Below are 27,565 nucleotides of genomic sequence, written 5' to 3'. Positions count from 1 at the left end.
TGGACTACTGTCGTTAAAGTCTATACAGCGAACTACAGTGGACTTGAGCCGTTACAGTCGATACAGTCGATGTAAGACGTGTGCGGCTCTGATTCGGTAGACTTGAGTACGACTTGGTTCAGCTTTGGGAGACCTGGAGCGACACTGGGAAGTGTGTCGTTGGTCTGTTCTGTGGAATACGGCTCGAGGAAAGTTGAGAAGAGATGAATTGCAACGAAGTGAAGAGATGAATTGCAACGAAGTATAGTTAACTGTAAACTGACAGATATTGTACAGTCTTCTACGCTATATGTTACAGTAACGAATTGTTAGAGTTAATAGTCATTAAAGTTATATAAAACTGAAAGTTTAGTCGTCAAGTTCTTTGCAGTGTTTTTTATTTGTGTGTCTACTAATACATTTAGCCAGAAGATTCAGAAATACGTAACAGTATGTTAGGTTGATCGTTAAAATGTAACTTGTTAATTACCATTTTAAAACATAAGTAGAGAGTTTTCAAGCCATATTAATCAGCCTAAAGCATGGGAACAAATCATCAGAGGCGTAGCCCGTGTGTACTTCTAGGATGTTTCTATTGGAAATGAAACAGTAAACGGATATTGTGCTAAGAAAAAAATAAAGTTTCCTATTCTGACGTTGCGCTGCATGGCCCAAGGAAGGTATGTGGCGACCAACTGCCTTCTTACGTGGGCGCCACTTATTACGACACAAGACTCTTCAAAAAAAACAAGACACTCTCAGGTTTTACTCTAGAAATACTTTAATATTATAGCAAGTTACGTAAACATGAACATTTCATCTCACATCCTGTCAATCTCCTCCCGGCCTCCTGTTCAACATCCCTTCCATTCAATACCCAAATTCGCACCTTTTTTCCCATTCGCACCATGCTGCGCTACGACCGTAACATTTACTTTACCTCAACTGTTTAGAGTAGGGTGGACTCATACACATTCCGAAACTACTCTAAGAAGTTGACATTTAATTGATCCAATTTGAACACTTTTAAGTTGAAACCATTTCTTTCTATTTAGGAAGCTTATGCTTTAATGTCCAACTTGAGCATGACAGTACCGAAGGAAGAGACGGATAGAGCAGACTCATTACGTTACACCTACGAGAAGATGTTAGAGCAATGTGTAAGTCCAGGTTGTCAGATACGAACATGTTAGTCTTGAAGAGACGATGCTTTCGCATTAACTAGTCAAGTCGTTAATAATATATTAGGAGAAAGAATGTTATAGTAATGTTTAGACAATGAAAGAAAAACTGTTCAGTTCTAGTATTCAGAAAGACTCACCTAAATTCAGGTCATAGTCTTCTCGGGATACAGATGAGATCCGGCCTACACCAGCCTTCTTTGAGTCCAATGAAAATATATTTTAAAAATAAGCCAATGAATAATGTAATGACTCCCTACAGTAGAATCCAACCTATTAAGTTACACAAAATTCTTTCGGTCTTCAATGGAAATAGAAACTTATCAGTTTATGATTCAGACTCAAACATTGTCTTCTCTTCTACTATGTTCACCTGAGCACCAACCAATGAATGAACACACAAACAATGTCAACATTCACCGGCCAGCTTTGTGCATGTCAAAAAGAACTCATGACATTATTCAATGTACTGAGAAAACACTTTTGCACTTCTTTTAGAGCCAAGTAACAGATGTACTGATGGAAGTACAACCATCGTTTAAAGAAGACTTGACGCAATCTGTGGAGATATTAAAAATAGACGTTGCTGCTTTTGTTTCTGATTATGATAAGGTAATTTTTTTCCCACATTCAATCAACACATTTAAAACGTAATATTTGTTCTTTAATTCCTTCCAACAGATTTTTATTACATTACTAAGATTTTTACTATTTGAGTTTTGCGTGGACCTGTGTAACTTTTTAACACTTAACCTAGATAGGGGAAGTAACCTTTAAGGGATTGTGGGCAGGACATGGCCTGAATTGTGCCGATGTGCCAAAAATCCAAAACTAAACCAAACTAAACTAATCAACTTGATCGTGGGCAGTGACTACAATAAATACTTACAGTGTAGATCTAGACTAGAACAACTCTATTCATTAATACGTGTTGTAAATCTGGCATCCAGGTTGTTCAAGTGAACATCTAAAGTTCATTTTAGAAGATGTCACTCTGATCGACTGATATTAGACTCCTTGGATGGATCTAGATTCCTTATAGGGATTAGCTTCTATGCTTCCACGGTACTAACAGAACCAGACGCGAAAGACACATTGGATTGTAACTTGAGCCGAGTCCTGGGCGAGGTGGACACCATAAACAAACTTGTAGTCTTGGCAGACTTCAACGAAAGAATTGGGAATGGCTCTAGCACATGGCCAGGTGCACTGGCGGATCCAGAACTTTGGAGAGGGGGGGCGATTTTTTTCTAAACCCTAACCCTAACGCCCAGTAAACCCTAACCCTATGCATAAACGTGCGTACAGCATATATATATATATATATATATATATATATATATATATACACACAATACAATAAGACTGTTTCTCAATGTTCGGCGAAAAATAAACAGAACAAAAACCAGTCATGTTGAGGCCTTTCTCTTGCAAACTTGGGGGTATGGGAGAGCGCTGTAAGCTTCCTTAGAGGGGTTCGGGGCGAAGCCCCGACACCCAAAAGCGCTTTCTTGTATTTTTCACTGCAGAAACGCATTCTTCTGACATCTACAGCCCATTATTTATCAGTGGGGTTCTGGGCGAAGCCCCGACGCCAAAAGCGTTTTCTTGCATTTTTCACGGCTGAAACTCATTCTCCTGACATCTACAGCTGATTACTTATTAGGGGGGTTCAGGGCGAAGCATTTTTCACGGCTGAAACGCATTCTCCTGACATCTACAGCTCATTATTTATTAGTGGGGTTCGGGGCGAAACCCGACTCCAAAAGCGTTGTATTGCATTCTTCAATGCAGAAACGCATTCTCCTGACATCTACAGCTTATTATTCATCAGTGAGGTTCGGGGCGAAGCCTCGACGCTAAAAGCTGTTTCTGACATTCTTCACTGCAGTAACGCATTCTCCTGACTTACAGCTCATTATTCATTCTATTATAAAGGACCTTTTGAATAATGTGGAAAAATATTCTAATTTGAATTTATAGTCCCTTAATACATTGCTAATACAACCGATTTGTTCTTTGAAAAGATAAGATACCCCACATATTTAGATTAAGGCTTTGAGGATCGCCGCCGAAAAAAAAATTCGATTAATAATATTCAATAAAATTCACGCATAAATTGTGAGTTATAGTCCTAAATTTATTTAACTAGAAAAATATGAGATAGAGTAAAGGTTGGAAAAAGTCGACTAGGAAAAGATTATCTGGCTTTTGAACTCATCTCAACCGTGACTGTTATATTGAAAAATTACGTTTGAATTATAACTTTTCCAAAGCAAAGTCTTTCTTAAAATAGTTATGATAAATTCATGTGAAATTATACAAACTCTGTCTGGCAAGGGGAATGGCGGTATAATGAAAACGATTAATCCTCGCTCCTTTTTATAATTTCTGCTAATGATTGCATTTTGCATTAAAGAATAGGGGTTGGGCGACTCGATATAAGAATTTACTTTATAGCATATATAAATTATATTAGTGACAGATTTTTTTAATTTTGTAATTTCCTACTATAATACAAAAAGTAAAAAGTATTGGTTTGTCCGATGGGGGAAAGGTGATTGCATGTATCGCACTTCCACCTGTTTGTATTATATAGATATTCGACTAATTTTGTTCACATACTATGATTTCTCCATAAAATTAGGACCGCCCACCCCCCCCCCCCCCCGCAATCGGCCAATAGGTGAACGACATAATATGATGACCGGTTAAAATACCAATGACAAGTTTTAATTATATAGATATTTAATTGATTCTGTTAGTAAGCTGTGATTTCTACAAATAAATAGGACCGCCCCCCCCACTCGAAAGTTTATGGTGGGGGGGGGATTGAGGCCATCGCCCCCTCCCGACCCTACCAAATCGGCCAAAATACTAGAAAGGGGGGGGGGCGAAATAATCTAAAAATAGGTTGAAATATAAATAATTAGTTTATATTATTAACATAAGTAATAAATTCGTATACAATTGTGGGAATTCTATACTAAAATTCGTCCGCCCCCCCCTCTTGAGGGGGGGGGGGTTTCGGCCGAGTGGGGGGGGGGCGATCGCCCCTACCGCCCCCCCCCCGATCCACCAGTGGCCAGGTGTCCAACAACAACAAAGTTTCAAGACAACATGGAGGTACCCGTGCTCTAGTGCTCTAAACAATGGTTACACACCAGAATTATTCTAAGGGCCAACTGTTGTACAGACCACCGCCTTGTTAGTGCTAAATTCAACATTTCTGTTAAGGCTAAAAAAAAAACTTTCTTTGGAAAAGGAAGCAAAAGTCGTCAGGTTGGTGGATGTACAGGACCAATTTAGAGCCATGATTGAGTTGAAGCTTAAAAAGACCCTGGATATAAACCCAAGGGCAAACTGGAGTCAGCTAAAAAAGACTATCCAGAACGCAATAACCAAGGCCGTTTGCTTTTGCATCAGACTTAATAGTTATGGGTTCGATGAGAACAACACACCAATCCAAGAATTATTATTTAAAAAACGCACCCACTACTGTTGTGTGCTAGCGACACCCCAACAGCAACCACTACTGTCCTGTGCTAGCTTCGTGTAATACTCTGCAGTTGAATAAAAAAAACAAAATGGTGGCTGGAGCTTTTAGAACACGTCCAAAGATACGTGGACGCTAGAGACAAGCGTTTTAGCGGCTCCCGAAAGGGAAAAAGACGCTATTAGTGTTGTGCGAAATGTCTGTCCGTCCGTCCCGTTTAGATCTCGTAAACTAGAAAAGATATTGAAAATCCGACATCACAGTATTTTAGAACATTCAAAGTTCTGATGCAACGGCTACTTTTTTTTTTCTGAAAGCGAAAAATATAATTTTTAAAATCAGTTATGCAAGCAGTTTTTTAAAGAGAAAAAGCTAATTAGTATGCATTATAAGTTAGACCTAATTTAAAACGAAAAAGTAATCTTGTAAACGTCATTTTCATGAATTTTTTTTTTATTGCTGAAATTTTATCTTTTTATTTTTTATTTTGAGGATTCGCTTAAGAGATGAGCCTCTTCAAAACAATTAGATCAAAACACATCAGTTAGGCCAGGGTAGGCGCTGTGGCTGAGCGGTAAAGCGCTTGGCTTCCGAACCGGGGTTCCGGGTTCGAATCCTGGTGAAGACTGGGATTTTCAACTTTGGAATCTGAGTCCACTCAGCATTAATGGGTACCTGACATTAGTTGGGGAAAAGTAAAGACGGTTGGTCATTGTGCTGGCTACATGACACACTCGTTAACCGTAGGCCACAAAAAACAGATGAACTTTACATGATCTGCCCTATAGACCACAGTTTCTTTAAGAGGAACTAGTTAGGCCAGGTTCACATCTAATGTTACATTCACTTTCACCTATCCTTTGATCTACTGGACCGTTGGGGTAGTACACAAGATCTGCTAACCTTCTTTCTCCATTCTTATCTCTCATTTTTCTTTGATATAATTTCAATTGGATGTTCTTTCTGAAAATATTGAAGCCTGCCTGGGTGGACCACTTCGGGGCCGATTTTGAGTTTGTATTTCCACACAAACTGTCTTTTGTAACCTTGTTTTTTCTTTGAATCATTGCGTTCTGTATACAGCCCAACTTACCTGAATATGGAACCTCAAAGAAATGCCGAAGGCCTGGTCTTCTTAACCAAACCGGTGAACATAGCAGTACAGTTTTTTAGTGACAAAGGGGTTGTATATGAGGAATCTCTTGCTGAAATCCATTAGGAATAGTTTAAAGTAACATGACGAATAATCAAGTCTTGTTGAGGTTGAAACATTTGGGAAGCTCAAAAGACACACAAATTCCTGGCAGTCTTCCAGCAGAAGTTTAAAAAAAAGGTAAAGGTGCTGCTCTCACAGAAAGGTTAACAGACTTTTTCACTTTGTGCTGGGACACATGAACGATACCATTATAATATTTCTGTATTTAAAAAATGCAAGAAAAAGGGAGCAGAACCTGGACTTCTACTTTTTCTTCGTTGATCTTACCAAAGCATTTGACACAGTGAGTCGCGATGGTTTATGGAGAATTTTGTCCAAGCTCAGATGCCCTCTAAGGTTCCTATTCATTCTTATGTTCAACAATAAGACCTAACTAGACACAATGGTGACCTATATGATCATTTCCCCTTAGAAAATGGCGTAAAACAGGGTTGTCTACTTGCTCCTACTCCGTTTGCCATCTTCTTTGGGGCAACGCTGAGTCAGTTGAGGCAGGGACTGCATAAAAACATCTACGTCAAGTTCTGCTCAGAAAGCAAGGTGTTCAAACTTCGTAGTCTACTGTCCACACTCAAACAAAAGTGATGATTGCTTAAGCCTATTTCGTGTTCATTGTTTGTCTTTTTTGTTTGTCTTGTAGCTGATGAGGGCCTCGCGACCCAAACGACCTATGTTTTACTTAGTTCGGCAGGGTCTCATATATGCATGTTTATTGTATTTTCTATATAGTCGTTCACCCTTTCAGCTGTAAATCTTTGTTTTTAAAGATCAACTCAAGCGCCATTTCACCCTCACTGGCGTTGGGGAAAGTAGCTGGCAGCTAATACATCTTAAAGAGACAGGCTGCGGGACACACATTTAAAGCAAAGAAAAAAAAATCTTGTACAGACAGCCTCAGAAGACTTAAATAGAACTCTGGCTTTGTCTGAATCAGATTTGGGAAAATATGGAGGTCGCAACTGGGTTTGTGTGGCCATGTTAAACACTGCATTCAATCTTCTTAATCAAAGACTTGCCGTTCATTTGTTATTTATTCTAGATCTATATCTATCTATATATATATATATATATATCTTAATTATAAAGTAGAAAGTAAGGCGTATGTATGTATGCATGTTACGAATAGAAATCAAAACCGTTTCAACAATCTTGATAAAACTTGGCAGAAATGTTCCTTGGGTAACTTAAACCGTAGTGTATGTATTGTAGCTCTAAAACAAAGTTAAGACCCTAAAAAAAAAAAAAAAGTTGACCAACTCTATGAAAGCATTATAACTACATTTATCTAGGCCATATTTTCATGAGAAAAGATCGAAAGGATCTAGATCTAAAACTAATTTTAAGAACTACACTTGCGCAGATAGTTTTTTACTTTGACACATGAAAATACAAAAGATATTCTATTGATTTTATTACGTAATAAAATTAACCTTCAATTTTGTGCTTCAAAAGCATTTTTACATAAATTTATTCCATATATCTGCGAATTCAGATGTCCTGACGTACTTTATAATCCCATTCATTTAACAAATCGGGTAAACCCGTTTTAATTGTACTTAATATCCTATTCATCTATCGCTTCTTTCGATTTAATAGATATGAATGTATCGGCTTCTGGTAAACCCATTTTCGCAAAACTACTTTATTTTCGTAGCGATAGAGAAAAACTTGAAAGGATCACTAGCTAAGTTTAACATACATCTAAATCCAATCCACTAGTAAACACAAACTAAAGCCCGAAGGCCGTGGGTAATGTCTGACTAGTCTATTATATAAAGTAGAAAGTAAGGCGTATGTATGTATGTATGTATGTATGTATGTATGAAATTTTATTAGAATGTGAGAAACCAGACATAATTGCAGGCACAGAAACTTGGCTACATCCTGAAATTTATAATGCAGAAATTTTCAATAGTAATTATGAAATTTTTAGAAAAGATAGGGCTGATAATCATGGGGGAGTTCTTTTAGCAATAAAAAACACTCTTATAGCAGAAGAAATTACCTTACCTAACTCAAAAAATATAGAATCAACATTTTGTAAAATTAATACCACCTCAACATCCCTAATAATAGGCAGCATTTACAGACCACCAAATTCTAGTTTAGAATACATGCAGGAACTATGTAATCAGATTACGACACTTAAAGAGACAAATAAAAATGCAGTTTTTTGGATTATGGGTGATTTCAACCTACCTGATATAAATTGGAAAACACTAACCATAGATAAACACCAAAACCTTAAGGACATAAATGAGCTTTTCATAGAAACTTTACACAACCTAAGTTTAGATCAAATCATTAAAAAGCCAACTAGATTAAACAACACATTAGATCTCTTCTTAACCAACAGACCTGGATTAGTAGTTGATTATGATATTATCCCTGGTCTATCAGACCATGAGATCATAAAAATACACAGTCAGATAAAAGCAGTAGCCAATACAAAACCCAAAAGAAAAATCTTACTCTGGAATAAATGTAACCTAACACAACTACACCAAGCTGCATTAAACTTTCAACAAACATTCTTATTAGAAAAAGACATTAACCAACCAGTCGATGACCTCTGGAATTTCATTAAAAACCATCTTAAAAGCATTATAGAAAATCAAATACCAACTAAATACACATCAAACAAAATAAATAAATGCTGGTTTAATAATAGACTAAAGAAGCTTTGTAAACAGAAGGAAAACCTATATAGAAAATTTAAAGAAACTAATGCAGAAAGAGTTTACAAAAAGTATATAAAAATTAAACACTTAACCCAAAAAGTAAGCAGACAGCTGCAGAGTGAATACATAAACAATGTAATATCTAAAGACAACAACAAAAACCTATGGTCATACATTAAGTCTAAGAAAATGGAAACAACAGGCGTAGCGCCATTAAAAGATGAACATAACATAATACATAATGATAATGAAACTAAAGCAAACATTCTAAACAAATACTTTGCATCAGCATTCTCAGCCCCAGGAGACAAAGACATATTACTGAATTTGAACCAAGTAGACAACATAGAAGATATAGTAGTACAAGAAAATGGAATTCAAAAACTATTAGCCAACACCAAACCAAATAAAGCTTCTGGACCTGATGGTATTCCAGCTAGATTACTCAAAGAACTAAGTAATGAACTAGCCCCAGTGTTCAAAATACTCTTTCAGGCTTCACTTAACCAGGGCAGAGTACCAAAGGACTGGAAAGAAGCTAATGTCACCCCCCTATTTAAAAAAGGAGAAAAATCTGACCCAGGAAACTACAGACCAGTATCACTTACCAGCATCACATGTAAAATCCTAGAACACATAATATGTAGCAACATCATAAACCACTTAGACAAACATAATGTCCTCACACCATACCAACATGGCTTTAGGAAATATAGATCATGTGAAACACAACTAATAGGACTAATTGATGATTTTTCAAAAGGTTTAGATAATAGTAAACAAATAGATGCTATCTTACTAGATTTTTCTAAGGCTTTTGACAAAGTTCACCACCATAGTTTGCTTAAAAAATTAAAATATTTCGGCATTAATGGTCCACTGCATCAGTGGATTAAAGACTTTCTGATAGGGAGAGAACAAACTGTAATAATAAATGGCTCTAAATCAACACCGATAACAGTAAACTCAGGTGTACCTCAAGGAACAGTCTTGGGTCCACTACTATTTTTAATTTACATAAATGATTTACCAAATTGCATTACTTCAGGAACAAAAGTCAGATTATTTGCAGACGATTGCATAATATATAGAACAATAAAAACAACACAAGACACAGATATTTTACAAAGAGAATTAGATGAATTACAGAAATGGGAATCAAATTGGAGCATGTCTTTCCACCCAGAAAAATGTCAGTTGTTAAGAGTAACAAAAAAACTAAAACAAATTAATTCCACTTATCTTATTCATGGCAAACCAGTAACACAGACTAAAAACGCAAAATACCTAGGTGTTATAATAAATGAAAAACTGTCATGGAATCCACATATTGATGAAACTACAAAAAAATCAAACAAAGCATTAGGATTTATTAAAAGAAATTTCTATAAATCAAATAAGAACATAAAACTAAAATGTTATTTAACCTTGGTTAGGCCAATAATAGAATATGCATCCTCTGTTTGGGACCCCTCAACTCAAGAAAACATTAAGAAACTAGAACAGACACAAAATAGAGCAGTGCGATTCATAACAAACGAATATTCACATTTGACTAGAGTAACACCTTTAGTAAAATCACTAAATTTAGAAAGCCTTCAGGACAGAAGGCTCAAAAGTAAAGTAGCAATAATACATAAAACACTGAACCATAATCTTCAAATACAAAAACAAAATTTAATAAAATACTCTGAAAGACACAAAGATAAAGGCACATTCCTCGTCCCATATGCTAGGACAAATTTGTACAAATACTCCTTCTTCCCTAGTGCTATTAGAGCATGGAATGGGTTGCCTGAGCTAGCCAGGAAAACCAGTGACTTGGCAGAATTTAAGTCATTGGTTAATATGCATGACTAAATGCATGACGCGTAGGACGTAATCATCTTCTTTTTTGAAGTAACGTCTGTATTATATAAGATAAGATAAGATAAGATAAGGTATGTATGTATGTATGTATGTATGTATGTATGTATGTATTTATGTATGTATGTATGTATGTATGTGTGTTTGTGTGTGCTTGGGTGTGTGTTTGTACGTGTGTGTTTGTATGTATGTGTGTTTGTATGTGTGTTTGTTTGTTACGAATAGAAATCAAAACCTTTTGACCAATCTTGTTCCATAGGTACTAACTTAGATTGTAATGTATGTACTGTAGCCCTAAAACAATTTTAAGACCCTCAAAAAAAAGTTAACCAACTCTACGAAAGCATTATAACTTCATTGATCTAGGCTATGTTTACCATATTTACATGAAAAGATCGAAAGGATCTAGATCTAGATCAGATTTTAGAAACTACTCTTTGCGCAGATATGTTTGTACTTTGACACATGAAAATACGAAATATAGTCTATTGATTTCTTATTTATTAAAATTAAAATTAAGCTTCAAATGTGTGTTTCAAATGCATTTTTACATAAATTCGTTCCTTATATCTGCTAATTTAGAATTCCTGACTAACATTCTTTCATTAGACATTACGCGAATGTTACACAATAACAAATCTCTCTATTCGTAGGTCTAAAACTCTAATTCAACTCTAAGATGATAGATCGTCCCTTCGCAAAGATAGTTTAAACTTTAACACATGAACATACTAATTATAGTCCATTCATTTCATATTTTAGTCAAATTAACATTGAAATTTGTTTTTGTATGGCATTTTTCATAAATTCGTTCGGTAAAGCTGCGAAGCTGTGTTTACGCAAGCGCAGAACGAACTCTATCCAAGCCAATATTTAACACTAGATTATTCTAGATCTAGATCTATTTCTAACTCAAGATCTACTTTATACTTGAACACATGAACATACAAAATTAAGTCTAGTCCATGTCTATTCATTTCAAATTTTAATCAAATATGTTTAAACCTACAAGCACATGTTTTTATTTGAAAAAATGGATTTAAGTCGATTAGCTATTTTGATAGCTTCATTCATACTATTTTTACATTCACGCTTTCCGCATTCGCTTTACTTATAACACTATTCTTTCGCTTAATTGTTTACAAAACGCTCTCAGTGACTATATCGATCGTGATACCGAAATTAAGACCCGCGGGCCGCGGGTACTACATGTCTTGTATAAATATATTTTAAACTATTTTGTTCCAGAAAGGTCCTATGGAACCAGGAATACCTCCTGCTGTTGCAAATGAAAGGATGCAAAATTTTCAGGTCATGTTCTTTAAAGTATTGCTGGTTTTAATCTGAATTTTTTTCTTCCCTTTTGTGTTGTTATAGTTTAAGCGGGGAATAGTCGCAATATTAGTTTTGTGTGGTCTGTCTGTCCTTATGTCTGTTCCCGTTTAGATCTAAAAAAAAACTTGAAAATATATTGAAAATCCGATACTATGATATTTTAGATATTGACATGTTCTGATGCAACGGCTACTTTATAGCGGCCCCCGAAAGGGGAAAAGACGCTATTGGTTTTGTGTGGAATGTCTGTTCTTCCTTCCGTCCGTCCGTTCCGTTTAGATCTCGTAAACTAGAAAAGATAGTGAAAATCTGACACCAATATTTTTTAGACCATTCAAAGTTCTAATGCAACGGATACTTTTTTTCTTTTCTGAAAGCAAAAATCTAATTTTTTAAATCACTTATGGAAGCAGTTTTTTTTCAAAAAATACACCACTTTTACAACTATTCACTATTAATAAGAACAAACACGGGAGGCACTTGAGAAGGGAAAATAACTATCTATCATATTTTTACCATATTTATGCAAAATGTTTTAAATATTTTGTCCAAAAATTTTTTTTTATTACATTTGTATTGCTAAGTTAAATAAGTTCTGTTATACTATTTACTACATTTACACATAAAAAAGTTTTCTTTTTTAAAGAGAAAAAATTTATTTAGTATGCATATACGTTGGATATAATTTAAAACAACAATTAATAAGTCGTTTTTCATATTATCTCGTGAACTGCAGTGAACCAATGCAGGAATAGTACACTTAACTATTTTTTTTTAACGGAAATGTTTTTTTTCTTGAGGATTTGAATAAGAGATTGACCCTTTACAAAACAATTAGATCAATTAGATATTCATTATAAGACATTAGTTAGGCCAGGTTCACATCTAACTTCACATTCACTTTCACCTATCCTTGGTCTGCTGGTGCACCACACAAGATCTGTAACCTTCTTTCTCCATTCTTCTCTGTCATTTTTCTTTGATAGAATTTCATTCTATTTTTTTTCTGAAAATATTGAAACCTGCATTAGAAATTTAAAAAAAAACTCCATAGAATGCTAAATGCTGCTGTTAAAGTCATTTGCAAAAAACAAAATCCATTCGGGCAACTGTTTGAGACAAACATCCACAAAAAAGCTAAAAAAGATTCTAGAAATAAAAAATCCCCCTTTGGGTCAGGATTTTGTTATTTTACCATCACAAAAGAGATACACGACACCGATAGCAAAGACAAACAGACACAAACACTCTTTTGTTCCCCTGGCAATCAAATCATTAAATAGAAACAATTTGATCTAAACTTTTTCACATGTAAATTATGAGTGAGTCAGGGTTTCTTTTTTTTTTTATAGTTACAATGTTTTGTTTGGTGTAATGCACAAATTGTGAGACAAATTTCCTCACGGACAAGATTACTAGTCGACCGGCGGCGTAGCATACGCCGCTATTTTATAGGGGTGGTCTTAGGCCACTGCATCCTATGCGACCCGCACTTTCATGGGACACGCGCTAATTCAAGGTGTATACATTATTAAATTAAACCATTTTATAACTTAAAACAGATTTCCCGCGCCCTTCTATCGATTTACCAGGAACTCCTGGAAATCTCCCGAAATTGCAAAATTTACGAAAAAGTCCTTAAAATATATGGAAATATATATTTAAAAAATGGTCATTTTGGGGTGTCATTCAATATGTGAAAAGCCAATCCTACGCGCGATAAATAAAAACGGCATTATGCATTAGCCGTAATTGTGTAATCTGGTGAAAGAAGCTTCTCGCGCCTCAAACTAATGAATTTCTTGAGGTCTAAAATTCTCAAAGATAGATTGAAACATTTGGTAATTCTTGCTATTGAGAGTGGTCTATGTCGGAAACAGAGAGAATCGGCTGTCCAAATAAGTTAAGAAAACTAGTGTCAGCTTTTCACGAAAATATGCAGGGCACCGTTCAGTTTGAAAGTTCTTCCTCCAGGCCATTCTCCATTAAGAGCGGTGTAAAACAAGGATGTGTACTGGCCCCTACACTTTTTGGCATCTTCTTCTCAGTCGTACTATCCAGTGCTTTTAAATCCCTGGAACACGGAATATACATCCATAGCAGATCCGATGGAAGGCTCTTTAACCTGGCACGTCTTAAAGCCAAAACGAAAAGGCGTCGTATCTTGATAAGGGAGCTGCTGTTTGCCGATGACGCGGCACTCGTATCTCACTCACAAGGAGGTCTACAGAAGCTAGTGAACGCCTTAGCAGCTGCTTGTCAAGAGTTTAGCCTTACTATAAGTCTCTCCAAGACCGAAATCCTGGCACAAGACGTTGCAGAAATACCTATAATACAAATTGGGAACCACACCCTTTCAGTGGTGCAGGAATTTACCTACTTGGGTTCAACAATTGTCAGTAACCTAGACTTAGACATCGAGCTGACAAAAAGGATAGGAAAAGCTACCACAGCATTGGCAAAACTCTCCAAGCGCGTCTGGGAAAATGGTAAATTGACCACAGCGACCAAAATCCTAGTCTACAACGCCTGTGTTGTGAGCACTCTCCTTTATGGCAGTGAAAGCTGGTCAACATACATGTACCAAGAGCACAGATTGAATAGTTTCCACTTGCGCTGCCTGAGACGCATAATGGGCATCTCTTGGAGGGACCATGTCTCCAATCAGGAAGTTTTGAGACTGGCCAATATGAACAGCATGTATGCTCTCCTGACACAAAGGAGATTACGCTGGCTCGGACATGTCACCCGCATGCCAGATGGTAGAATCCCGAAAGATATCTTATATGCTGAGCTTGTGGAAGGAGTCAGACCCAAGGGCCGCCCTAGACTAACATATAGAGATGTCTGCAAGCGAGACATGAGAGCCTCAGGCATCAGTGAAAGTATGTGGGAAAACATAGCCAAAGACCGGAGTGCATGGAGACAGACTGTGCGTGCTGGGACAACCCTTGCTGAGAACAAAAGAATTGAAGCGGCTTTAATCAAGAGGGAAAAAAAGAAAGCTGCCCTGTCTGCTAGCCCTAAATCAGAGGCATACAAATGTACGAATTGTGGCAAAGTCTGCCGTTCTAGAATTGGCTTGATTAGCCACACCAGATTCTGCCCCGTCTCAAGATTAAGCCAAAACCAGTGACTCACTTGGGCGCATCCATTGCCGTTCGAGACAAAAGGAGCCATATATATATATGTCGGAAACAGAATTATTATGATATACTGTATGACTTTGCTACACGCAAGGCTCGTAAGTAATTCTGTACGTAGTAAAGATTGAACAAAATGCATAGACGAATTTATTTTCTAATACAAACTCTTAAATTTCACTTATTGTCCGCTTCCCTACCCAAACTCGGCCCCGCGAAATCCGTTTCGAATATAGCCCCACAATGCTTAAGTCCGGCCCTTCTATTTAGTGTTTTCAAAATGTTTGTTTTTAAAATGTTTTACATGTTTCGGATGTTCCTTCAGAGTTAAAGATAGTTTACTTTTTAGTCCAAACCTTCCGCAAGACGAAGGGGGATGGGAGCGGGCAGGGTTTGACAGTCCAGCGAAGTGTGAATACCCACTTGTTCTCCCCCCCCCCCCCCTCTTGTTTTCTAGTGGACTATCAGCAGAAATAAGAGAGTGATCTTTCCTTTACTTCTTCTTCTCGTTTAAACTGTTGAGGGAAGAAGAGAATTATATATATAGATTATTATTATTAATATTATTATTATTATACCTGCCCGGGTGGACCACTTCGGGCGCCAATTTTGAGTTTGTCCCTTACTCCCCCCCCCCCCCCCCCAAAAAAAAAAAAAGCCTTAAAAAATTTTTAAGCACCCCTTGCAAGATGAAAAGCCGCAATAAAATTTGTGTTGTCTTTCTATCTGTGTGTCACGTGTCACGTTTAGATTAAAAATATAAACTAGAAAAGATATTATAAATGTACTTAAAACATTTCATTATCTATAATATGTTGTTATTTTTTTCAACAAAAAACCCCCCAATGCCATAAGATTATTTTAAATTGCTTTTCTGACATATATCATTTAATTTTTCCGCCAAATGGTCTATCGATACGTCAAGTCAAAAGCAACGCCAAATAATTCTTAGAAATGTAATTACTTTAGGCAATTAAAGCAACATCATAACTTGAATATTCTTTGTTCTTTGGCGTATCCATTGTTGGCCGCTTCTGAGTTTGTGTGATAACACAAACTCTTTGTGTAATCTTGATATTTTAGAGGAGTTTATTTATAACATTTTTTGTTAATATTATCTTTTTCTACAGATGCAATTTGACGATTTATATCATAAACATGTCATCTACTCACAAGGAGAGGATTTATTTGGTTTACCTAAAACTGAAGAACCTGAACTTCTGAGAGTTAGGAAAGAGTTAAATCTTTTACAAAAACTTTATGGACTGTACAACAGTGTGAATACAATAATTGATGGTTACAATGAACTCAGTTGGTCAGAAGTAGATTGTGAGAAGATAAATGCGGAACTTACAGAATTACAAAATAGGTTCGTACACATTTTAATTTCTATGTCTGCTGAGTTCACATTGATTGTACTAGACAGAATGTCATCGCAACACGAGATTTCCATCAATAAACATTATAAACAATTGCTAAGTAAATTGTTTTTCAGTAGTATTGCTTTTTAAACAACAACACGTTTTCCATGCTCCTTGAACCTGCTCAGTCCATTGAAGTTCAATCTCTTTTGTAGACATAGGTGTGGTGAGGTGTGAGGAGCTGAAGCTTTGCCTGCTCCATAGACAACACCCGCAATACAGCTCGAGTCTAACATCCTTTTTTGAATTTATAGTCCAATGGGTCCATACTTCGTTTTAAAGGGAATTCTTGATGTAACTCAATCAGACGTTTTATTATTATTTTTTAATTCAAAATTTTTTAATGCAAACAGTAAAAATGATAAAAGTGAACAAAATGTTAGCATAAAGCACTAGTCCTAAAGTGAGACTTGCTTCCGAATTGAAGTGTTTGCGTTCAGGTCAAGAGGACGAATGCTACAAGTTTTAGAATGTGAACGTGTTCATTCAAGGCTCAATGAAATAAAATAAAGATAAATGAAAATAATAATAATAATAATTAGGCTAGTCTTCGAGTCCGAAAATTAGTGAGGAGTGCAGTATTTCCCGTAGCTGCGCAGCCCCAACTGTGACCTACATATTTTGCCACATTCACGGCATGCAGTAATTAAATGAAAAAAAAATGAAATAAAAAGGCTTTCTCGTTCTTTTTCTAACGAGAAGCTCATTCATACCAGGAACCTTTCTTTATTCTACACTGAATGGATAGCTTACTTTCTAATTGACTATTATTATACTTTAGATGCCGACGCTTACCTAAAGCATTGAAAGATTGGCCTGCATTTAACGATTTGAAAAAGAAAATTGACGACTTTAATGAAACAGTTCCACTGCTAGAATTGATGGCAAATAAATCAATGCAAGGACGACATTGGCAAAGAATACAAAATGTAGCCAACTATAAGTTTGACTTTGATGTCAGCTCAGATCTACCGATGGACCAGATTATGGAAAGTGTACACTTAAAAGATATAATGAGTGCCCCCCTGCTACCTGTGAAAGATGATGTAGAAGTAAGTAGACTAGATGTGAAAGATGATGTGTAGAAGTAAGTAGACTAGATGTGAAAGATGATGTGTAGATGTAAGTGGACTAGATGTGAAAGATGATGTAGAAGAAAGTAGACTAGATGTGAAAGATGATGTGTAGAAGTAAGTAGACTAAATGTGAAAGATGATGTGTAGAAGTAAGTAGACTAAATGTGAAAGATGATGTGTAGAAGTAAGTAGACTAAATGTGAAAGATGATGTGTAGATGTAAGTGGACTAGATGTGAAAGATGATATGTAGATGTAAGTGGACTAGATGTGAAAGATGATGTGTAGAAGTAAGTAGACTAGATGTGAACGAGGATGTAGAACTAAGTCTGCTATATTAAAAATTGTTGTTGAAGATGATTATGGTGGGCTGGGGCATGTGACCGTTGACATCTGGGTGACAATTACGTGCTTAGATACGCTAGTGATCACAATTTTTTTTTCAGATCTTGATGGTCTATTGGTTTGTTCGCATAGCACTGTGTTGCTACTAGGCTGAGTTGTTGAATCATAGGGTCCATGGTTCGTGCCCTGGTCAGTGCACACCATTTTCTCTCACAAAAAATTGTGATCCTAGTGCAGCCTTTGTATGTATGTTCTATGTCCTATGAATGCATCATTTAGAAGTAAGTATAAATAGAGGTGTGAATGATGGTGTAGCCAATATAAGACTACAGTCGTTTATAAACATTTGGAAATAGTGCATGAATGATTCAATTCCTGAATCGACGTCCCGTGTTCGAGTGCTGCCTAATACCAGGGATTTCTATTCTATGTGATAAAGACAGTTTAAATCGTATATGTTAGTAGCCGTGTATAACCATGCCCGTCATACAGCTCAGCCCTGTCAAAGAATAAAAAAGAATGCCCTTGCAAAACAAAGCCTGAAACTCTTGACTTGTAAAAAGGCTTTCTCGTTCTTTTTCTAACGAGAAGCTCATTCGTGCCATGGAACCTTTCTTAATTCTACACTGAATTACAACTGCATGTATTGTGTCAGAAGCGGCACAGGAATGCTGCCCTTTGATGATTGGTGTGGTGGATGAGCTAGCGTTCATATTCATCCCCACTAAATACTATTAAGTTTCCTTTTCCTGTTTATACGTTCTCTCACTTCAAGGCAGTTTATCACACTATCAACGCATTTGAGACATTTTAACCAACAGGCATGTTAACATTGTGCAAAAACATCATTTAGACGGCTTTAGAAAACACAATGAAAGTAGGTTAACTTAAGTTGTCTATGGGACACAATGAAAAGTAGGTTAACTTAAGTTGTCTAGGGGACACAATAAAAAGTAGGTTAACTTAAGTTGTCTAGGGGACACAATGAAAAGTAGGTTAACTTAAGCTGTCTATGGGACACAATGAAAAGTAGGTTAACTTAAGTTGTCTAGGGGACACAATGAAAGTAGGTTAACTTAAGTTGTCTAGGGGACACAATGAAAGTAGGTTAACTTAAGTTGTCTATGGGACACAATGAAAAGTAGGTTAACTTAAGTTGTCTAGGGGACACAATGAAAGTAGGTTAACTTAAGTTGTCTAGGGGACACAATTAAATGTAGGTTAACTTAAGTTGTCTATGGGACACAATGAAAAGTAGGTTAACTTAAGCTGTCTATGGGACACAATGAAAAGTAGATTAACTTAAGTTGTCTAGGGGACACAATAAAAAGTAGGTTAACTTAAGTTGTCTAGGGGACACAATGAAAGTAGGTTAACTTAAGTTGTCTAGGGGACACAATAAAAAGTAGGTTAACTTAAGTTGTCTAGGGGACACAATGAAAAGTAGGTTAACTTAAGTTGTCTATGGGACACAATGAAAAGTAGGTTAACTTAAGTTGTCTAGGGGACACAATGAAAAGTAGGTTAACTTAAGTTGTCTATGGGACACAATGAAAGTAGGTTAACTTAAGTTGTCTAGGGGACACAATAAAAAGTAGGTTAACTTAAGTTGTCTAGGGGACACAATGAAAAGTAGGTTAACTTAAGTTGTCTATGGGACACAATGAAAAGTAGGTTAACTTAAGCTGTCTATGGGACACAATGAAAAGTAGATTAACTTAAGTTGTCTATGGGACACAATGAAAAGTAGGTTAACTTAAGTTGTCTAGGGGACACAATAAAAAGTAGGTTAACTTAAGTTGTCTAGGGGACACAATGAAAAGTAGGTTAACTTAAGTTGTCTATGGGACACAATGAAAAGTAGGTTAACTTAAGTTGTCTATGGGACACAATGAAAAGTAGGTTAACTTAAGTTGTCTATGGGACACAATGAAAAGTAGGTTAACTTAAGTTGTCTATGGGACACAATGAAAAGTAGGTTAACTTAAGTTGTCTAGGGGACACAATACATTTTCTCCTTTCTGATGTTTTGACGGCCATAAGTGCAAGCGATATTGCATGTAATTCGGCCGTAAAGATGGAGAATCCATCGGAGAGTCTACGGGAGATTGTTTTATTCCGAAAGGAGCAGGCACACGCGACCTTTCCATCCATTTTGGATCCGTCAGTGTAAATGGTGGCACAATCTCCGTAGCTCTCCTGCAGTTCCCTAAAGTGGACTTGTAGTATGCTTGGGCCTGTATTTTATTTTTTGAAATTAAGGAGGGATAAATTTAATTTGGGTTTATTCATCAACCAAGGAGGGTTGTATGGGATTTCTATTTTAGAGATTTGGTCAATGGGTGGGGTTAAATTTTGGATGGGTTCGGTTCTCTCATTCGAAGGCCCAACGGCTGTATGACGTTAGACCTTCGATTGTATAGTTCTACAGCTGTAGGGTTAAATATGGAGTCGAAAGCAGGGTTCGTGGGGTTGGATTTTAGCTTGACTATATACTGCATTGCGAGCTTTCTCATTCTTATGTCCATGGGGATTGGTGATGTATGAAACGCGCCGAGACAGAGACGCAGGGCAGCATTTTGTATCGGCTCTAGTATTTTTAAATAATATTTCCAAGCTGCTCCATATATTATGGATTCATAGTCTAACTTGAATCGGATTAGACTCCGATATAGTAGCAGCTAGGTATCTCTGTCAGCTCCCCAGTCCGTATTGCTGAGTACTCAGAGTATGTTTAATGACTTTTGGCATTTCTTCTTAAGTTCCTTAATGTGGTGGAGAAAATTAAATTTGAAATCTAGAGTGAGGCCTAAAAATTTTTTAGTTTTCACAACAGGGATCTTCTTTTTGTCTAAAAATAGTTCAGTGTCTGGGTGTATACCCTTTAAATTACAAAAGTGGATGCTAACTGTTTTGGAGTCTGAAAATTTAAAACCATTTTCGTTTGCCCAATTTTGAATTTTATTAAAACATAATAATAATTTTCTTTCTAAAGTATTCATATTTTTTCCATGTGTTAAAATGACAAAATCATAGAAGGAGAACTCTATGCCAGGGGAAAGAGCCTTTATAATGCTGTTTATTTTAATGTTAAATAAGGTTACTGAGAAAATGCTGCCCTAGGGTCCACCCTTTTCCTGGTCATAAGTGTCAAAAGCGGAGTTGTCCACTCGGACCTGAAATTTACGGTCCTTTTTATTAATTTCCTCACAAAGCAGGGAAGTTTTCCTTTGAGCCACATAAGCTCCAGGTCACGTAGAAGGCCATGTTTCCGGGTTGTATCATAGGCCTTTTGTATATCGAAAAATACAGCTACTAGATGTTCTCGACTAAGAAATGCATTTCTGATGAAAGTTTCCAGCCTTACCAGGTGGTCAGTTGTCCGCCCCTGCCGGAATCCGAACTGGTAGTTGGAAATTATTTTATTTCTCTCAAGGTACCAGAACAGCCATGGTTTTGCAGATGCAATTTGTTAATTTATTGGGCGATAGTTGGCTGTGTCAGACCCATCTCTTCCCTGTTTAGGTATCGGTATAACTGTGGCTTTCCTCCAGCTGTTTGGGAAAGCGCCTGTTTACCATATACAGTTATAGATTTTTAGCAGGGTTGCTAATGAGGGTTCGGGAAGATGCTTGAGGAACTGATAATGGATTTCATCTTCTCCTGGCGCTGTGTCACGTGATTTGTCAAGCGAGTCCCTCAGTTCTTTAAGCGAGAACGGTTTGTTATAATCTTCATTGTTCTCTGATCTAAAATCAAAGGGGTGTCTTTCCTCCCTGAATTGACTTTTTGGAATTCTGTCGTGTTGTGTGTAGTGGATGATTTATTTGCTATTGAGAATGCAAGGCAGTCAGCTATACCTCTGTGTAACATAACAATTCGTCTTTGGGTTTTCAAATGCCCTATTGTATTTGATTCTTTCCTTTTGATCCGCCTTACTGCTTTCCAAACTGCTCTAGCAGAAGTTTTGGCATCCAGACTGCTAGCAAAATTCCTGTAGAAATTCCTTTTGGCTGACCGTATGGTTTGTCTAGCCTTCACTCTAGCTATCCTGAATAGCTTTAGATTTTCCTGGGAAGGGTTCTTTATAAATGCAGCCATACGTTTTTTCATATCGCCAATAGCACTTTTGCTAGCTGTATCAAACCATGATTTGCTAGGCCGTTTTGGGTTTGCGGAGGTTAGGGGAACAACTTTCCGGGCAATATCAAGTAGCTTGCTAGCAAAGATATCAGCTGGGTTCTGTTCATTTAGGATATTTTCTGTGATATCCTCGGAGCATCTTTTTTGGAATTGTTCCCAATCAGCTTTACTCAGCTTCCACCGCTGAGGTCGTCCTAATGAAGGGAGATTTTTAGCAATGTTGATTGGAAAGTGATCACTTCCTCGTAGATCATTGCTAACTGACCATTTAAAATCGTCCAGAAGTCTGGGGACACATATGGTGAAGTCAATGCACGTGAGAGAGATCCAGTTCCTGGGTGCAAGTAGGTCATCATTAAATATGCATAAATCATGTTGGAGAAAGATATCCTCCAGCATACGACCTCTTATATCAGTATTGTTGGATCCCCACATAGTGTTATAAGCATTGAAATCCCAAGGATTATATAGGGCCAAGGGAGTTGTTTTATGAGGCTCTCCATGTCTGTTGGGTTCAATGGAGCGCCTGGAGGTAGATACAGGCTGCAGCAAGTGATAAGTTTATTTAGGGTTATCCTAGCTTCTACGGCCTGAAGTGTGGTCTGTAGCTCTACCCTCTCATGGGGGGACGCTGTCCTTCACAAGGATAAAGACTCCACCTGATGCTCTCCCCGCATCCTCAACAGTCCTGCTGTTAGTGCTGTAGCTTCGGAACCTGGTGCTATCTTTCAAGAATGTTTCCTGTAAGCAGACAGGTACAGAAGTCTCAGAGTCCATCAGTAGCTGCATTTCCTCATAATTGGCCTTGAGGTCTCTACAGTTCCACTGCACAATCCTGGAATCAGCGGCGTCCCTCTACCCGCTAGAGCGCCACCTCCAGCTGAAGAACCTCAAGCCAGGACACAACCAGCTGCGACATCAACAGGACAACCAACTAAGTTCAGAAGACATACTCTCTTATTAAGTGCAAGAGTGATGATTAGACATAGTATTCACTAGAGATAGATGCAAACCCTCCCCCTTTTTTATTCTTTTATGTAAATATTTATGTAAATAAATATTCTTCATTTTTAACTTTGTATCTATCTTTCATTGCTTGTCTCGTTGCGTGTCTGCTCCCGATTTATATGCTGACGGGTTGGTGTGTGATAGTTTCAAAAATAATCATCCCCTAGACATTAAACGCGCAAAAAAACACACGTCACTTTCCCCAACCTGTCACAACTTCGTATTGAATTTTCTCTGTAGGACATTTGTATCTCGGCTGTTAAAGAAAAAGATATTGATGCCAAGTTGAAGCAAGTCATGGCCGACTGGAGTAATCGAACTCTAACTTTCATGCAATTTAAAAACCGTGGCGAGCTTTTACTTAAGCCTGGAGACACTGTGGAGACCATTGGATTGCTTGAAGATTCTTTGATGATATTAAGCTCACTTATGAGCAACAGGTAACTGAAACAAAACCACAAATCATTAGCTTGAAATTTGAAGTCACATACAGGAATTTGAATCAGAAGTTGGAAATATAATTTTACAAATTGGAAAACATTTTGTTATTACGTATTATCATACAATTTAAATGTCTATAATTAAAACAAAATTTGTTTTGTGTGTGTGTGTGTGTGTTTAACTCAACTGTGTAACTCCTCAATCTCCATTTGACAGATATAATGCACCCTACAAACCCAAAATACAAACCTGGGTTCAAAATTTGAGCACCACTGCTGACATACTAGAACAATGGATAGTGGTACAAAATCTCTGGGTCTATCTTGAAGCAGTATTTGTGGGGGGAGACATTGCTAAGCAACTACCACAGGTAACAGGTTTGTTGTAACTTTGTACATGTCACTTGGTGTTGGTTTAGTGTCCTAAATATTAATTATTATTTTCCCTTCCACCACCACCCCCTTTTAAAACATTTTTATTAGCGGCCCCCCGATAGGGGAATAGGCGTTATTAGTTTTAGTTTAGTGTTGTCTGTCTGTCGGTCCGTCTGTCCAGTTTATATCTCTAAAAATATAAAAGATAATGAAAATCCGACATCATGATATTTTAGACCGTTCAAAGTTCTGATGCAACGGCTTCTTTTTTCTTGTCTTCAAGCAGTTTTTTTTTTAAATAAAAATACACCATTTTTACAACTATTTACTATTACTAGTAACAAACAAGGGAGGTTATTTAGTAATGGAGATAACTATTTACCTTATTTTTAACACATTTATGAAAACATTTTTAGATTTTTGGTCAAAAGTTTTAAAATTATTTTTACATTTTTATTGCTAAGTTAAGTAAGTTCTGATATACCAACTACTAAATTTACACACAAAAATGTTTACTTATATTTTTAAAGAGAAATAATCTTATTAGTATGCATATAATTGGGAACATAAAAAAAATTAATAAGTAGTTTTCACATTAGAAATTGATAAATTCTAACCATACAGCACGTGATATACCGAAGGAAGGGGAGAATTTTTTTTTCCCTGAGGCTTTGAATCTCGAGTGACTGATCAAGCCAATTCTGGAGCAGCAGACTTTGTCACAGAACAATTAGATCAATAAGAGAATCATTATATGACATTAGTTCGGCCAGGCTCACATCGAGCTTCTCCTTTACTATCACCTATCCCTTGGTCAACTGGACACAAGATCTGTCAACCTTCTTTCTTCATTCTTCTCTGTCATTTGCTTTTGATAGAACTTCATTGTGATATTATTTTTGAAAATATTGAAACCTGCCTTTTTACCTGCCTGGGTGGACCACTTCGGGGGCCGATCTCGGGTGTATGTTACCACACACACTGTCTTTGTAACCTTGTTAAATATAGATTGAATCTGCTACAAGGTTTACTTGTCCTTGCATAGAAATAATCAACTCTTAAAAAGAACCCGCATCATAACAATGATTGTTAAAGGGGTTGCATGCAATAATGTTTTATGGTTGTATCCTAATTAAAAAAAAAGAAAACCTATTTCTTAATTTTAAAGTCAGTATTACAGTAGTAGTAGCAGATGTAGTCATATATTACACACACTCACACATGTATATATACACAAACATATATATATATATATATATATATATATATATATATATATATATATATATATATATATATATATATAAATTGTTCGAGATGTTAGTTAATTAACTAATTGGTTAATTTTTAATTGTCTTATTGTTTTTTGTTTTGTCAGGTAAAAGAAATTATTGTGCAAAATTTCAGCTTTTTTTTAAAAATTGCCAGTCAAAGATGTAGATCAAGATGCACACATTATTTAGAAATATCCCTCTCTACAAACCGAAATAGACACCTCCCCCAAACACACACACACACACACAAACTCCATTTTTAATAGGCCTTATATTTACTGTGACAACTATTTTAAGATTTATTTTTTTTAAATTTAGAATAGAGGCCTACTTATAGATCTAGATCTCGTCATCTTAAAATTGTGCTACACATCTAATATATAAAGTAGAATGTGAGGCGTATGTATGAATGTCCCCGTATAGAAATCAAAACCGTTTGACCAATCTTGATAAAACTTGGCAGAAATGTTCCTTGAGTACTAACTTAGACCGTAGTGTATGTATTGTGGCCCTAAAACAAACTTAAGACCCTCAAAAAAAAAAGACCAACTCTATTACAGCTATAGTATTTTATGGATCTAGGCCATGTTTACAATGTTGACATGAGAAAAGATCGAAAGGATTTAGATCTAGATCTAATTTTAAGAACTAAACTTTGCACTTATAGTTGTTGTTTTTTTTTGACACATGAAAATACAAAATATAGTCTATTGATTTCATTATTTAATAAAATTAACCTTCAAATTTGTGTTTCAAAAGCATTTTTACATTAATTCGTTATTTATATCTGCGAATTTAGATATCCCGATGCACATTCTTTCATTAGACATTACCAAATGGTTACACATTAACACATCTCTCTACTAAGTCTATACCTAGGTCTAAAACTCTTATTCAACTCTAAGATGATAAAACTTCTTTTCGCAAAGATAGATTTATGCTTTAACACGTGAACATACTAATTATTCAGTATCTATTCATTCAATATTTTAATCAAATAAACATTCAAATTTGTTTTTCTAAAGCATTGCAGCCATTGATAAATCTTTTTGTTCTCCAGGAATCCAAACGCTTTGCAGCCATTGATAAATCGTGGTTAAAAGTAATGCAAAGAGCCCATGAAAATGACAACGTGATTGCTTGTTGCGCTACAGATGACACGATGCAACAGATTCTACCTCATCTACAAGAACAACTAGAATTGTGCCAAAAATCTTTAACAGGGTTTGTATTCATTATTTCAGATTTTTAAAAAAATTAAATAATTAATATAATTTTCTCGTTGTGACGATCATTGCGTATTTGTGGCTTGTTTGTGTCTTGGGAATGATTTCAGTTGGCTGTGCTCCAAGGTAGAGGGCTTGCAGTTAGAGATGGCCTTCTATAAGGTAGAGAGTTGCCGTTGACCCAGTGCGTGTTATGAAGTATCAATCCAAGAGTCTGTTGTGGGCACAGTAGTGTCAGTGGCAGGCCACCGTAGGCACGATCAGTACTACCGTGAGCAATAGTAGTAGGAATATCAATAGGCGTAATAAGTAGAAATTGTAGTATCGGGTAGGCGTAATTGTAGAATAATGTAGGTTCAATGGTCGAATAGAGTAAGCCCAAAGGTAGACTCACGTAGCAAGTACTACCAAGTAGGCCGACAAGGGAGACAGCGAAGAAAACATAGACACGTTAGAACACGTCTCTCTTGCATAATATCGATGCCCTCAACTGAGGTGCATTCGTCAGATTGATACGATTTTTAGTGATCACAGTCAAGGCATCTCATCTGATATAAATAAAATATCTTAAAGAGATTCCTAATACCAACAATAAATATAAGAGCTAAGCAAGGGAGATAACAACATAAGCAAGAGAGGCAATAAGAACTATTGCTCTAAGTACAATGCAGATATGGTCAAGGGAGATAACAACATAAGCAAGAGAGGCAATAAGAACTATTGCTCTAAGAACAATGCAGATATGGTCAAGGGAGATAACAACATAAGCAAGAGAGGCAATAAGAACTATTGCTCTAAGTACAATGCAGATATGGTCAAGGGAGATAACAACATAAGCAAGAGAGGCAATAAGAACTATTGCTCTAAGTACAATGCAGATATGGTCAAGGGAGATAACAACATAAGCAAGAGAGGCAATAAGAACTATTGCTCTAAGTACAATGCAGATATGGTCAAGGGAGATAACAACATAAGCAAGAGAGGCAATAAGAACTATTGCTCTAAGTACAATGCAGATATGGTCAAGGGAGATAACAACATAAGCAAGAGAGGCAATAAGAACTATTGCTCTAAGTACAATGCAGATATGGTCAAGGGAGATAACAACATAAGCAAGAGAGGCAATAAGAACTATTGCTCTAAGTACAATGCAGATATGGTCAAGGGAGATAACAACATAAGCAAGAGAGGCAATAAGAACTATTGCTCTAAGTACAATGCAGATATGGTCAAGGGAGATAATCAAATTATTTGCTAGGAATACATAATCACTCCGTGGAGCGTAGGAGGTGATGATGAAGGCTTCTGAGCAAATAACAAAGGAAAAAGATGGATGGGGGTGTTCAGTCAACGTTATACGT

The 27,565-nt window shown here is 36.5% G+C and overlaps 1 protein-coding gene across 6 annotated transcripts in view; it reads left to right on the top strand.

The window, feature by feature from the left end:
• The window catches only part of LOC106055954 (dynein axonemal heavy chain 8-like), a 287,161-nt gene that overhangs the window by 118,729 nt on the left and 140,867 nt on the right, over positions 1 to 27,565 (top strand). For all 6 annotated transcript variants that reach the window (XR_008773876.1, XM_056005343.1, XM_056005342.1 and 3 more), the window contains 8 exons: positions 1,035 to 1,139; positions 1,659 to 1,772; positions 11,668 to 11,730; positions 16,028 to 16,266; positions 17,100 to 17,370; positions 23,130 to 23,329; positions 23,547 to 23,700; positions 26,039 to 26,202. Coding sequence is in view for 5 of the 6 variants with exons in the window: in XM_056005343.1 (XP_055861318.1) it covers positions 1,035 to 1,139; positions 1,659 to 1,772; positions 11,668 to 11,730; positions 16,028 to 16,266; positions 17,100 to 17,370; positions 23,130 to 23,329; positions 23,547 to 23,700; positions 26,039 to 26,202 (1,310 nt within the window). In the remaining variant the exon portion in view is untranslated. The remainder of the gene's footprint in view (positions 1 to 1,034; positions 1,140 to 1,658; positions 1,773 to 11,667; positions 11,731 to 16,027; positions 16,267 to 17,099; positions 17,371 to 23,129; positions 23,330 to 23,546; positions 23,701 to 26,038; positions 26,203 to 27,565) is intronic.

Source organism: Biomphalaria glabrata, chromosome 12, assembly GCF_947242115.1.
Source record: "Biomphalaria glabrata chromosome 12, xgBioGlab47.1, whole genome shotgun sequence".
In the NCBI taxonomy this organism is placed as follows: domain Eukaryota; kingdom Metazoa; phylum Mollusca; class Gastropoda; family Planorbidae; genus Biomphalaria; species Biomphalaria glabrata.
This window is presented reverse-complemented; position numbering and strand designations above follow the sequence as displayed.